The 14,243-nt window shown below is 43.1% G+C and overlaps 1 protein-coding gene across 1 annotated transcript; it reads right to left on the minus strand.

Annotated features, from left to right (window-relative positions):
• Positions 1-612: 612 nt before the first annotated feature.
• Positions 613-12,816, minus strand: kif7 (kinesin family member 7). Its single transcript, XM_070962680.1, has 20 exons — positions 12,757-12,816; positions 11,980-12,372; positions 11,622-11,819; positions 11,095-11,494; positions 10,642-10,989; positions 9,757-9,949; positions 9,488-9,655; positions 9,125-9,283; positions 8,903-9,048; positions 8,659-8,780; positions 7,717-7,872; positions 7,422-7,627; positions 7,127-7,324; positions 5,111-5,236; positions 4,783-4,959; positions 4,483-4,698; positions 4,021-4,227; positions 3,714-3,912; positions 2,913-3,074; positions 613-1,331 (listed from the first exon to the last, which is right to left on the minus strand). Exons 2-20 carry the CDS (start codon positions 12,308-12,310, stop codon positions 937-939), a joined length of 4,107 nt encoding a protein of 1,368 aa, XP_070818781.1. The 5' UTR covers positions 12,311-12,372; positions 12,757-12,816; the 3' UTR covers positions 613-936.
• Between the last annotated feature and the right edge of the window lie 1,427 nt (positions 12,817-14,243).

Raw genomic sequence — 14,243 nt, forward strand, 5'->3', positions numbered from 1 at the left:
AAGCCAGTGGAGGAAAAACTTTGATGACAGCGAATTATGCTCCAATTAAATGCAGATCAGAAAGCCTGAGACACAGTATGTATAATGAAAGTTAATATCTCCATAGCTTATGTTCAGGCTTGGTCAGTATTAACCAGCAAGTTGAATGGTTGTAGACCGAGTACTGTAGCTTCTTGGTCTTACTTCTATTTGGAGGATAAACATGTTTTGAATTTTGGAACTACACTTCCTATTATTTAGGGGTTTTGGGGGGGCGTCACAAGAGAGCAGAATGTTGAATTAGCAATCAGTTGCCTTGTTCTTCTGTCTCCTTGAGAATTTTTAGGCACTGAATGAATTTTCCTCCTCGAGCAGGACTCCGCAGTCAGCTGTGGCCTCCCAGAACGAGCCTGGCCGGTCACAGCTGCACTTAAAACCTCACGTCGACGCTAATCTGACATTTCACAGCAGCTTTCATGCCTCATCTACATCGACTGTGATAACATCGAACCTCACCATCGATTTAAAAAGGATTACAGGCCAAACGGAAGAAATCATTTCCCTCTTCTTGCTGTTCATGTAGACATTTTCTGAAAACCCTTGACTGGAGAGAAATCACATGGCATATGAATGTGTAGGGCAAAACCATTTTAATATAAAATACTGTGAAGGTAGAAAGGCTACATGATTTGAGAGAGAAATAGAATCACCACTTACTGGCTTTCATGGCTGGTAGGACCATATTCCTACCAATAACTGTATGAAATGGAAGCATAAACTTTACCTTTGTGAAAGTGCTTCATATAAAATCAGCGGGTGTCTTTGTTCATTAAAAAACTTTATATACAAGTACAAAAATTGAAATGCAAAAAACTAGATGGATAACCGACAAAATATTTCAGAGACCACAGAAAAAAATCAATATGAATGTTCTTAAGCAACACAATGCGCTGATTTTCAGACAGGATTCTTCCGTACATCAATGAATGCATTGTTTGAAGTCAGTGGTCCGACGTTGAGGCTGGAGCGGCGGGACTCTCGGCGAGACTTAACCACAGGCAGGGCTGTAGGCGCACCCCAAGACCCCAGACCAGTTTGAACCACACGGTTGACAGGAGTGTCCCCGGCCGCTCGAAGCCACAACTCCTCCATGACAGCGGGTTCCTCTGTGGGGAGAGAGGAACGTCTCCACGTGGATGGGAGCGGGGTGTTCACCAGCTCACGCATTTCCTCCCTGGACCTGGGAGGTTTGTCAGACTGCGCCGCTGCCCTGCCTCCGAGGCTGTCCTCAGTGCAGCGGGGCAGCTTCTCCATGCTGCCCATAACTGCTGGTTTTCCATCAGATGCCACAACTGGAAGACGACACACAACACTTCACTGTGAGTATTACACTGAATTTCAAAACAAACGTCGAGAGAGATCCGAGAGCAAAATATACGATCAAAGAAATAAACGCTTCACATTTTGCTTCATATTTCATTTATGAGAGTGCACTAAAGAACGAACATCCCTCCATCATCACCTGTGTGAGCCATACGTTGGGATGTGTTTGGCAGGTGGCCTTCTAGTGCAGTTTGACTGAATGGAGAGAAATAACAGATTCATTCTCTGTAAATGTATCCATAATGGTGCATACAGTTTGTTGATATGGTTCATTGATGCCTGGTGGATATGCAGTTTGTATATATAGTTATTTACATTTCATGTTAGTAATTGGAGACATGATTGTAGTTTCATGTTATTTCATTGAGTGACACATGGTTTGATTTATTTGTGATTATTCCAATGATTGCGTCTGTGAGCTTGTTCTCGCGCTGTTTTCGAGGAGATGTGGTTTCTTTTTATTTCCGGGTCAAGCTCTGCCGCCGTCTTCTTCACAATATGGATGGACTGTTATATGGCCCGCCGTCTTTTTGGATCACGTTAAGTTTGCATTCGTCAAGCGGAGGACAACGAAGGGACCATCGCTTCTGTGTCTCATGGACAGTTCCCTCTTTGTGGCATGCAGCCAACGAGGTATCTTATCATTTGTTTGTATATTGTTTCGTCCTGTTGCAAGCTAGCTATATGCAATGCATATTGTGTGGTTTGACAATGTGGTCGGTAGTTAATTTGCTAATTGTGTTAAATGTATTGTTCTGCACAGTTTTCACGGTGTTGATGAAGATTTGGAGGCTTCATTAAACCAGTTCAAGAAAACTACTTGTGTTCGTCGTGCCTGGGGGGAATTACACATTCCTTCGACACTGTAATAATAATATTATGGCATTAATAAAGCTGTCGGATCAAATGTGATTGAAACACTTGGTCTCTTTTTGTGTTGTTGTTTTGTTTTTCCATTTTTCTGGTTCTGACAGCAGCCTGCCGGAAATTCCCATAACTGATCCAAAAGTATGAGAAACAATACATTTTTTTCAGACCAAAGTTCAGCTGTTTGGTTGAGGGAACTTTCACACCTCCAATTTTGGTTTAGATGAAACTGAAAAGCCCAAAGCTCCAGACCTAAGGAAGTTAGTGTGAAAGGACCCTGTGACTAAAGTGAATGTCTGGGCTGAACTGTCCATTTCAGTCTCTACGAAACTGTGACGTCTTTGACTTATTCTGCCCTTTTAAACGCCAAATTACTAATCGATAATGGACATACTGATAATGAAAAAAGTTATTAATTGCGGCATTTACACACTGTGGAAAAAAACCCTCTGCTTGCTCAGCAGTACAACTGAGGAGAATGAAGATACAGTCGACACAAATGATTTTAATTGGATTCTCCCGGGGATGTGTGGAGGGATATCTGCACTTAAGTCACTTAATGTGGCAAGAAGTAGTATGTAGGGTTAAATATCTAATATCTGAAGCCATCTTGCTGCAAGCTGTAAACACAACAACTATCTTAATCATAAATATTAAATGCAGCAAACACCTTGATTTCATACCTTTAGTCTGCTCCTTTGTCTGCGTGGCTGAACCACAGAGCTCCCTCAGTTTGTTGCTCAGTTCCAGGTTTGTGGCCTTGTAGTAGTTCAGCTCCTTGCTCAGGTTATGGATCCATCCTTCAAACTGCCGCTGTCTTCCTGCTAGGCCCTCGTCTATTTGCTCTGTGTGGGAGGGAGAACGCACACATGAGCATATACAAACACTCATTTCAAAGAAGCAATATGTAAGAACTGGCCACCAGTGGGGCATCACTCCAAACATACAGGGGGCAGCATTTCACCAGAGTAAGTCAAGTAGTAGTAGTGTGGCTGCAGCTATTAGCTACTGTTAGCTAGTTAGCTGTGCAGCTAGTGGCCCTATCAGCTGACTTGAGCCTGCCAAGACCAAGAGCTCGGAGCACTGGTGTTCACACAGCGGGTGTAAGGTGAACACAGTCAGAGCGAGACCGAGTGAGGACTATTTGATGACAGGGAAAAACAGTGGCTCTGACCAGGACTCTGAGGAAGGTCGGGTATCAGAAACATGTAGAGCCACAATATTTTCACTTTTATCTCTGTCAATTAAGGGTTTATTTCAACCAAACTGGAGTTTCTGACTGCTGGAGCAGTGGAAAGTCTGTCCAGTGCCAGAGCTAGCTGGTTAGCACACTAACTTCAATAGATATCTCTGCAACACAACACACAGATGTTATGATGTATTGTAAGTGGTGCAGTGCAGTGTCCATTAACACAAGCAGACGACCTTTTTTTAGAGAGAGATAATACATTTTTGTATTTGTAAAAAGTCTGTGTGATCCAAACCTCGGCACTGCTGCAGTAAGAGCTGTACGCTCCTCTCATGTTCCTTCTGCTGCTGTGTGAGCCGCCGATCTGTGTCTAGCTGTGTGCGATCGAGGGCGTTCTCCAACCACTGCACCAGCCTCTGCTGATCATCTAACTGCATTTCCAGCTCAGCCAGGGCAAGTTGTAGCTTACGCTCTTCCTCACGCAGAGACACCACCTTCAGGAAGCATCAAATCAGTTCTCTTCAGTACACATGTTACACACAACCTCATTTTTGCAGAGCTGAAGTAGATGAGAACGTGGTTAAGAATGGTTTTACACAGACCTTGTCGAAGTACTTGCATAGCAGAGCTCTGGTCTCAGAGGCAGATAGGTAACTGAGCTTAGCCATAAGGTTCATCTCCCACTGGGAGAGCATACTGGCAGAAGCCCTCAGCTGCCTCTGCCTCTGAGTGATGGCCTCGTTCTTGTACTCAATAGCTGCATCCAGAGCCTCGATTGCCTCGTCAAACTGGAAAAGCGTTCGCTCCTCCTAGAAACGTCAGAGGGAACAGATGGTCTTAATGGGAATGTGAGCATGAAGATTCAGTCACAAACAGCTAGTATTACAGTTACCAGTGAGGATTTGTTACATGCTGTCTGGTCACAGTTTGTATTGTTGCCCTGTGAGTACTGAATACATGTTAGCAGCACAGAAATATCTCTGTTCCTCTGTAGTATGGTCATCTGTCAGTGCTATGAAGACATAAAAGGGAACAATAGTATTGAAGCCCAGAGTAAGGCCAACCTCGGGTGAGAGCAGGTTACCCTGCCGCAGCTTATCGTCCAGCTCCACTCGCTGTTTGAGCAGCGAGTCTTTCTCTTGACGCAGGTTGGAGATCTCTTGCCGAATCTGTTGTGAGTCTTGAGCGCTGCTGCTGCGAAGAAGACCATTCCTCTCACTCAACTCTCGCTCAAGTGACTCGATACGCCCTGTAAGCGTCACCAGGTCTTTACTCAGGGCCTGGGGGGAAGATGAAGCAAACATTTTTTCAGTATTTGACAGCTTCCTGTGTCACCAGGCTGAGATGTTTGTGATGGTTAATACCTGACTGGAGCGGAGCCTCTTGGTCTCCAGGCCGCTGCGTCCCTGTAGCAGGGCTTCTTTCTTGGCCAGGATCTCCTCTCGTTTGGTGAGCTCTCCTTCCAGATCTTCCAGCCCTCTCCTCTGTTCCAGTACCCGCTCCATTTCCTCATCCAGCCAGCGTTTTTGTTCCTCAATCTTCTGCTCACACATCATGCAGAAATAGAGACACAGACAGGTAAACTGAGGCAACAGGAGAGTGACGCAAGCAAAAATTTCGATTCTGCATTTTAGATTAAACCATGCCACTAATTTCCTTCTGGAGTTTAAGGGCAGTTTGTTTTCATCCCACCTGTTGCTCCTCCAATGAGATGACAGAGCCGTTACTGCCACTGCGCCTCTGTCTCTGGAAGGCAGCAATCTCCTCTGTCTTTATTCTCAGGATCTTTTGCTGCTGCTCATTCTTTATCTCCAGCTCCTACAGAGGGGATGGAAGAAGATAACGGTCAATTACAGGATGAGTACACAACAAAACAATCTCTGCCTTAAAGAAAAAAATACAATATACGGTATACAGATGTGTTTTCCTTTAAACTATTGCCAGACATTTGGGTTTTGATGGGTAGCAGTAACATTTTCCTTAAACAATTGCAGAGGGCTTGGAGAGTGAATTGTTGCTTATTCCAAATAAAGACAGACTCTTTTTGCACACATGAAAAAACAAACATGTCATTTGCGATAAACTGGGGCTAGTTTGGTTCCATTTCTCTCATTCAGAATTAGAAGCAAAGACTAGAACCAGAAATCTATGGTTTGGCAAACCTCGGCTCTAAATTTAAATTGTTTCAGCAGTCACTCATTGACCCTTTCTAGTAGTTCCCTGGAACTGTAAATACACACATTGAGAAATGTGTGGAACTACCTAAGTGACTGAATTAACTGAGCTTCTGGATTCATCTAAAACATCTGAAAACGGAGAAAAAATATTGATTGAAACTTTGCTGCCAAGTTGAATCCTCTATTAAAGTATCTGTACACAGCACAGCTAATTGTTATCTGGTGAGCTATCTGGCCATACACTTTGTTTTCAGACTGCAGGTTAAGGTGACTCCTGCAGTCACATAACCCTCTTCCACAAAGGCAGCTCAATTCAATATACCTTTATTAGTCCCACAAAGGGAAATTCCAGCTCAAGGGCCAGTTCGGAGTCAGTGCCTGACCCTGAAGCAGTTCTACGCATTTCGAGAGCCAAAGAACCAGAACAACTGGCTTGAGAGCAGCACAGACACTTTGCTGGTCTAGAACTAACACCTGCTTACATCAGGGGCTGATGGTGGGATTATCATGACCCACAAGACCAACCAAAGCTTTGGGACTGCAACAGTAATGCTTGAGGCAATGTGGATTAAAACTTAAGCTTTTGCAACATCATGTTTTGTTTTTGACATCTGAACAAATTGTTCAATGGAGTTAATTTTGTTGATTTTGTATTGTTCTATTATTTTACCATATCTTATTGCATTGAAATTTGGGGTAACACATATAAAAATAACATAAAACCATTGTTTTTATTACAGAAGAGAGCAATAAGAATACTTCATAACATAGATTGCAGGGAACACACCAATAGGTTGTTTAAAATATCAGGATTATTGAAGCTCAAAGCTCAATAACATATGTTATTATTTATGTTTAAAGCAAAGAACAAATTAGTACCAGCAAAATTACAAAAATTGTTTTTATCGGTTTCATTGGATATAAACAATAGAAGATGGTATAACTTTAAGCATAGATTTGTAAGAACCACTTAAAGCAAATGTGTACTGCTGTTGTTGGTGTTAAGAGGTGGAACTCACTGACAAAGAAAGAGACAAGTTGTACAAATATTTCTCAGTTTAAGAAAATGTGCAAACAGGCTGAGTGCATTATATGGGAGTGTGGAATAGCAAAGGAGCTTGTAAAATGTGTAGTATTTATTTTCTATTTTGCATTATATATGCTGGAAAAAGGAAAACAGTCTTCTTTTTTTCTCTTTTTGAAAAAAAGGCTGGATATATATTTTGAATTATGACAATTTCTCTGATTGTAACTGTTTGAGAAAGAGGCAGGTATAATACGTTTTCTTCTCCCTGCTCCTTTCCAATCTATGTTGATTGATTGGATTAAATGAATAAATGAACAAATGAATGAATGAGCACAAATAAATTGGATTAAAGGTCTATGTTTGAGTCACTGTTGGACTTTAGCATGTACAATGGAGAGTAGTGGTCCTTTTTTGAAGCTCTTTGGTGAAGTGGCCCCATTTACACAGAAAACACAATTATTTTTGACTCGTTGCTACTCCTCTGCTGTATTAGCCTGAGGTTACCTTGACTCTGTGAGTTCTTCGTTGCATCTCAGTCTCCAGACGTCGTTTCTGCTGACTTTCCTGGCGCAGTCGCCTCTGCAGCTGCTCCTGCTGCTGCCTCATACTCTGAACGCTACGCTCCAGCTCTAACACACGGCGTTCGCTCTGGGCAGGAAGGTTGGCGAGGCGAGCGGTATCCCTCTGACGCTGACTGAGAACCTAAATGTGTAGTGTTTTATAAGTCAGCTTGTTGTGAACCGATCTCTAGTTGTCTGTTGTGTTATTATGCATGAATACAGAGACGTGACAGTCAAACCTGAACTTTGCTCTGAGCAGCAGCTATCTTCCTGCGACACTCCTGTGCTCTGGTCTTGTCTGTCGCGCTGATCTCCCTCTCTTGCCTCTCTAGATCCTGCAGCTGCCGCTGGGCCTCCTGCAGCTCCTGTCGAGCCTGAACAGCTTCGCTCTCCAGAGCCGTGATCTTATGGCTGTACTGCCTGTTCAGGGCCTGAGCATCCTTACCTAAAAGGAACAAACAAACCCCAAAACAATTAATCTAAAAAACACAGATGAGAACTATTCAGAAAAGCTGCAGAGATCTAAACTGCTACCTGTTTTGACGAGCTCTTTGATGAGTTCTTCCTTCATGCGGATGGTGACAGACAGCTCCCTGATCTTCTGCTGTGCCTGAAGAAGCCCCCACTCTGAAACGCCTTCAAAACTTTTCAGACTTTCACGCACAGATGCCTCCCCGCTACTGGAGTTGGCTACACATTTGAGAGAGAGGACACCACAGGTCATTAGGGTGGTATGATGAGGGAGGCCACAGAGCTTCAAGTCAACATCAGGCAAGAAAAGCATAGTGAACAGATTTAAAAGGCCTGACGTCACCCTGCCTCTACCAGATCAACACATAAACATCTCAGGGCAAAAGGAACCAGAATGCGGTACAAAACTTAGTCATTGTGATCCCATACGCAGCTGGTGTCACTAAAATTTACTTTAAGATCTTTCTGTGCAAGAACAAATAAATAAAATAAAATAAATAAATCCAGTATTTCTCCACAGGACTACATACCTACACATCAGCAGAGCATCGCTGTGTGTGCTGAGATGTTGTGGAAAGTTTAGAGATTTGAACACTGGTGAAACAGAGCAACTTCACCACAAGCACATGATGCAACACAGGAGAGTACACACGTGTGGTCAAAAAGGACCCCAAAAGATTTGAAGCACGTGAAATGTTCAGCCCGGGGTTTCATGTTTTCTGTGGAACTGAAACTGTGAATGTTTTTCAATAAATCAAAAAGTGAATTTGGGCAAATTCAATCTGCAAATGTGCAGAAAACAGTGGTAGTTTTAGAAACAATGTGTCTGTATGAACAACATTGTGCATTAATGGTTTGAATATTGAGGTCGCTCAATTTTGTAAATATCTGAGTCTTAACAAACAACAAAAATCCGGTGGATCCTTTTATTTTGACTTGGCTCTCCAATCAATGATCCTAAAACTGTTCGTCACACACAGGGACATCTAAAGTTGAATGACTTACATGCTTTTCTGGCTAAACAGGGGTGCTGGTCTGGTTCGAGCAGCTGAGTTGTGAGACCTCTACCACCAGCTGCCAATCCTCCTGACAGCATGTCCCGCTTGGTCCAAGTCAGGTTCACTAGTCTTTCACACATAATAACATGAGCACATGTCCAATGACATTAACACTGTGTATACATGATTTATTTTAATAATACTTCAACGGTGTTATGCGGCAAGAAATCATTTCTATAAACACAACATACCTGCGTCTCTCCCGGCTCAGGCTGAAATGACTGCCCTCTTCTTCCGTGTCCAGCATTTCTCCTCCTCCTGGGATCTCCTGCTCCTCACAGAGACTACCATCCTGATCAGCACAAGGCCCACTGCCAAGGTAGCCCACTGGACTGACCTGGAACCACACCACTCTTAAATTTAAAACCCACACAGCACCACAGGCTGAAACAGTAGCTCAGCTGGTTGGTTACCTGTCTGAATGTGCCGCCATTCTGACTGTGCTGCATGGAGCCCATAGGGGCCGTGTGTGGCCGCGATCTCAAGTTAAGGCCCAGGCCCATCAGCCCTGGAGTGGACAGATGACACTGCAGCTCTGCTATCAAGTCCTGTTGCTCCTTCAGCTTATCACTCTGAGACAGAAGAAAAGCAATCAAATAAGTAACATATAATCTAAAGCAATGACCCTGTTCCCAAAGTGGTTCATATTACCGCTCAGCTTGGTTAACCCTGCTGTGACCCAGCAAATTCACCATCACTGATTGTGGCATGCCGTGACTGAACTATGACTCACTGCACTAATGGAAAAACAATACTAGAATTCCACTACATCTCACCTGCTGCTTGTATTGCTCCATAGCGTCCTCAAGAGCAGCTAAAAAGTCTGTGTTCTCTCTCTCCAACCGCTGGATCTGTGCTTGCAGATGGACAATACTGTCCTCTTTCTCTCCATCTTTCTCACTTTCATGCTCATGGCCCCAACTCTCCTCTGCAGCCTCTGTATCCTGGGTAACATATAAACACATTTAAAACCAATCAGGACACCTACAATTCCTGAAATGTGACAGAAACAATTTGTTGACTTGGGAGTGTGAAAGAGACACACCTGGTTCCTTACAGAAGGCCTTCCTCTCTTTAATGCAACACTGTCCTCGGTGGAGCTGTTCTCGATACCACTGTCCGGTCCTGAGGCGGTGGTCAGTCCGCTCCGCTCCTCCTCCACTGAGCACAGCCACTCTTTCACTCTCAGACTCTGCTCTGCAGTCAGAGCGCCTTCACTCTGCAGCTCCCGCAGCAGCCTGTGATGCATTAGTACCAGAAGAGTTCACACGAAGCTCATGATGAGAGACACTCCACCGCTCCTTTAGCTAGCAAACCAGTGTAAACACAGAAAGATGTCCCTGAGCTACGTCACAGTTTGCCTCTGACAGTCGCTGACAGGTTGACTGCAAATATGTCAGTGTAAGAATGTTTTTGATGTATTTTTTTTTATAGTTTTAGAGTAGAGCTGTAGTATATGTCAATAAAGGCTACCGTATGTTCAGCTTTGGCTGAACAGATACTATAATACTTGTGGAGTTTGGTCTCTTTAGAGATCTGTAGATATAAATAAAAAGATAAAGAAACACCATGTTATTCTTGAATGAACTTTATCTAATTTATGCTAAAAATTGGATTTCATTTGGCTCACATCCATCTTTTGGATGCTTCATATTATGGTGGCAGTTTGCATGAACTGACAAAATGGACGATCAATGACTGCAAATAATGAACGCCTGGACTGTAATGCATAAAACAGTGATAATGGCCATCATTTAATATCCCTAATTTAGTTATCATATTGTTAACTTGTGTACGGGACACCAATGTCTTGTTAATTACAAGGACATACAGAGGACACAATGAGACAGTTAGCATATTTGAAATAATGCAGGCTTCATTTAACTTGATCAATCAATGAGAAGTGAAGAATCAATGTGAGTGATTTCACCTGTAAGCCGTGTCTGTGCATGTCCTATAGTGGGCGCTCTGAACTTGCAGTCTGTTGATTTCGCCCTCTCCAAGTCGTGGTCTCCTGTTTGGATCAGCGTGAGAAATGATGCGCGTCTCTGAACGCTGGCGGTTTTCGAGGGCCCTGCGAAGGGCCTTGATCTGCTGCTCCAGCCCTTCCACCCGATCTGGCTCTCGCTTACAGTTGACTGTGGCCCGGTTCTGAATGTTTCTGGCCCTTGCAGCATAGTTTAGTGTATTCAGACTCTCGTCAAAGTCTGAGGAGGATGGGCTGATGCAGGCAATCATCAGTGTTTTTGAATTTCCTCCCAAAGAGTCTTTTAGGATCCTGTGTGAAAAAAAAAAACAATGTTATAAAAGCAAACTGACATTTTACACCAATTTCTGATAAACTTGTATGTTAAAGTATCGCATGAACTTATTGAAAATGTACCTTGTGATTTTAGAATCTCTGTATGGTATGTGAGAGCCTTTCCTCTTGGGGTCCCCCAGTGCCCCGATAACATTTCCCAGAGCCAGAAGGCCGCTGTTAATCTGGATGCTCTCTTTCAGTCTCTCTCCAGTGTTCCCTGTCTTTAAGATGCGCTCTGACCCCGCCAGGTCAACAAAGTGGAACTTGGAAGACAACATTTGTGGTCCAGAACTTGAGGCAGTCCCATAAAGGCGAGAGCTTCCCCGACGCTGGTCCATATACACGGTGAAAATGGTATGTGACCGGCTGGAGTTTGGATTCATCTGGGTTGCACCCGTGTGCCTGGCTGTGTTTCCTGACTCTAGTAAACTCAACACCTCATCCAGACCCTCCACTTCGCACTCCTTTATGCCACACAAAACTAGGAATTCACAAAGACAAAAAAATTAAACACACATACTTAAAACATAAAGTATAATATTGCATAACATTTGAAATCACAGCCAAAAAAACATGCTTCAAGACCGATTAAGCTGCCTATTCCATACCAATGTTTCCTTTATCCTCCCTGATGTGGATGTCCTTGCTGGCTGTCTCCACCTCCAGTAAGTCCTTGAACTCCTCTTTGTAGACCTCCAGATAGGAGACCCGGACAGAGAAGTCTGCAAGATCATTTTCATCAAGCAGCTTGAAGACATCTGCAACAGCCCTGGGGATGATACCCTGTTCCTCATCTCTGAAAGAACCTACAAAAACAATTACAACACTCAACTTCATGCAGCTGGCTTTTTAACCGTCTTATGCAAAACGGTCTAACCTTAAATTTAGCTGAGTCCAGATTATATTAATACAAGATAAACTGAACTGTTGTGGACAATGAAAGAAAAGATAAAATTAATAACTTACAAATATTTGCTTCTCCAATAGTGTAAGTCTTGCCTGAGCCTGTCTGCCCATATGCAAAGACTGTAGCATTGAAGCCTTGAAAGAAGGCATCTATGAGTGGCTGGACGGACGCAGAATAAACCTCCTCCTGACAGCAAGTTTCTTCAAACGTGTAGTCGCAAAGAAAGTGCCGGTCGTGGCCCAGCGTAACCCGACATAGCTCTGAGTCAACGGTGATGCAGCTCTCGTGGCAGTGTAGAAGCTCTTTAGGCAGCAGCGGACGCACTCGAACAGCTACCTGCACTGCGGAATAATCCCCTCTGCTTTGGCCACCGGGCACTTTGGGAGACATTTCTACTGCACCGCTGGAGCTCTTCTGAGTTCCTCTGCTATGTATGGATCATCTTTGGGCCACTGGAGGGGACAAAAGTCATGTGTCACCAAGTTTTTTCCCCTCCAACATCTCAGGCCATCTGACTTAAGGATGTATTATGGCCACAAGTGAGGATGTGATTTATTACACAATAATGCAAAGAACCAACCAAGTGGCTCATTGTACAACCATTTCACTTAAAGCTACAGCTGGAGAGGAAGATATGGATAAACATACACTTCATTAAAGCAATATCAATACTCCCTATACTTCTGCAGTATAACTCGTCAATGTGCCCTTTTCTCTGAGCAACTTTACACTTAAAAGGGCTTTTTGGATGCTCCTTTCTTCTTACAACTTAAAAACCTGAGCACAAACAACAAGAACAGCAGCTGTCTGACTGCAGGCATGTGAGTGTTTATTACCTTCATACCCTGCTGATGCAAACTCTGCACATCCTGGAGCTGCTTTGTACCAAAAACCTTTCAGAGAAAACTATTTCAGTTTTGTGGTGGCACTGCAGACGCCTCACAGAGGCGATACACTGCTTTACTGCTAATATGTACAAACATTTGATTTGAACTTTCAACTTTCTGAGTTTGTATTTTTTCAATTCAGTTATATTTCACAAAACCTGGCGGTAGGATCACCTTATCTTGTAACGTTACGGGATACAATGTTAGCTAGTTTACGCTGAGTTGAGCCTTATTCTGTAAAAGTTACGCCGCGTTACTGTAAGTAACGAGGGTCAAACGTTACATTAAGGTGCATCAATCTACCTTATTTAGGAAAGTTTCTTCTAACTTTGATTAATCTCCATAAATCCAGGTGAGAATGTTAACTACCGTCAACATTTTAAACAACGTTAGCATCTTAAAGCAGCAAGCAAAGAAGTTAGAGTTAACTTATTTTAACCATGTTAGCATAGTGACGCTAGTTCGCTATCTTTAGCACCGTTGAACACAGCAAACGCTAACGTTAACCACGAGAAAAACACGCGAGTCGGCTTTTTTCTTCATCTTCTGTAACTAGGATCTTCCCAACTTTCACACGCTCGTCTGGTCGCCTGTTGGCCAGAAAACTTCAGCTAAGCTAAGGCTAGCCAGCTAGCCTGCAGCCCGAACATCAAAACATGGGATGAGGCTGGATGTCGTTATCTGGAGGTGCTTCAACACGTTTCCCAGATGAAAGGCAAACTCTAAACAGCATGCAGAGACTGGGCGAGTCCTCGAAACCACGGACAGCTGACATACTTACTTCAAAGTAGCAGAAGCTCCTCCATGGACTCTGGATGACTGTGGGGTGTTTTTGGAGAATGGAAGTGGAGGAGCTGCCAAGAGGAGGAGCCCGCGGAGGTTTGGGCTCAGGGTTGGGTGTGGTCTGTAAAGCATCATGGCTGAGAGGTGAAAACCTTTGACTTCAGTCTGCAGAGCTGCAGCTGACACTTCAGCATCACAGTGAGCTGTTAGTCTCAAAGAGTGGGGGTGGAAGTATTCAGATTCTCCATTTAGGTAAAAGTACTTATACCACACTGTAAAAATACTCTGTTACAAGTAAAGCAGTGAAAATGCTACTTATGTTAAAGTATGGAAGTATAATCAGGAAAATGTACTCAAAGTATTAAAAGTAAAAGTACTAAGTGCAGAAAAAAATCTCCTGTGACAGTTACAGTACAATTATATATCATTTATATATAAATATATATTATATCATGAAATTATCATTACTTATGCATTAAAGAAGATGTAAAAGATGTGTTTTACTGTTGAAGTTGAGCTCATTTTGAATGATTTTGAATAGGACTGCAGCGAGTGATTATTTTCATGATGTGATGATGTAATTGTTGTGATTATTTTCTCCAGAAAATGTCGATCACAGAGGCTTCAATATCTATAAGCATGCAGGCAATCAG

The sequence above is a fragment of the Chaetodon trifascialis genome, chromosome 1 (assembly GCF_039877785.1).
Source record: "Chaetodon trifascialis isolate fChaTrf1 chromosome 1, fChaTrf1.hap1, whole genome shotgun sequence".
Classification (NCBI taxonomy): domain Eukaryota; kingdom Metazoa; phylum Chordata; class Actinopteri; order Chaetodontiformes; family Chaetodontidae; genus Chaetodon; species Chaetodon trifascialis.

Excerpts from the sequence above, each read along its gene's own strand:
- kif7 (XM_070962680.1), bottom strand. The coding sequence starts at position 12,310 with ATGTCTCCCAAAGTGCCCGGTGGCCAAAGCAGAGGGGATTATTCCGCA. Across the intron at positions 10,990-11,094 it reads AGAGATTCTAAAATCACAAG|GATCCTAAAAGACTCTTTGG; the intron begins GTACATTTTCAA and ends TTTTTCACACAG. Across the intron at positions 7,628-7,716 it reads CAAAGAGCTCGTCAAAACAG|GTAAGGATGCTCAGGCCCTG; the intron begins GTAGCAGTTTAG and ends TGTTCCTTTTAG.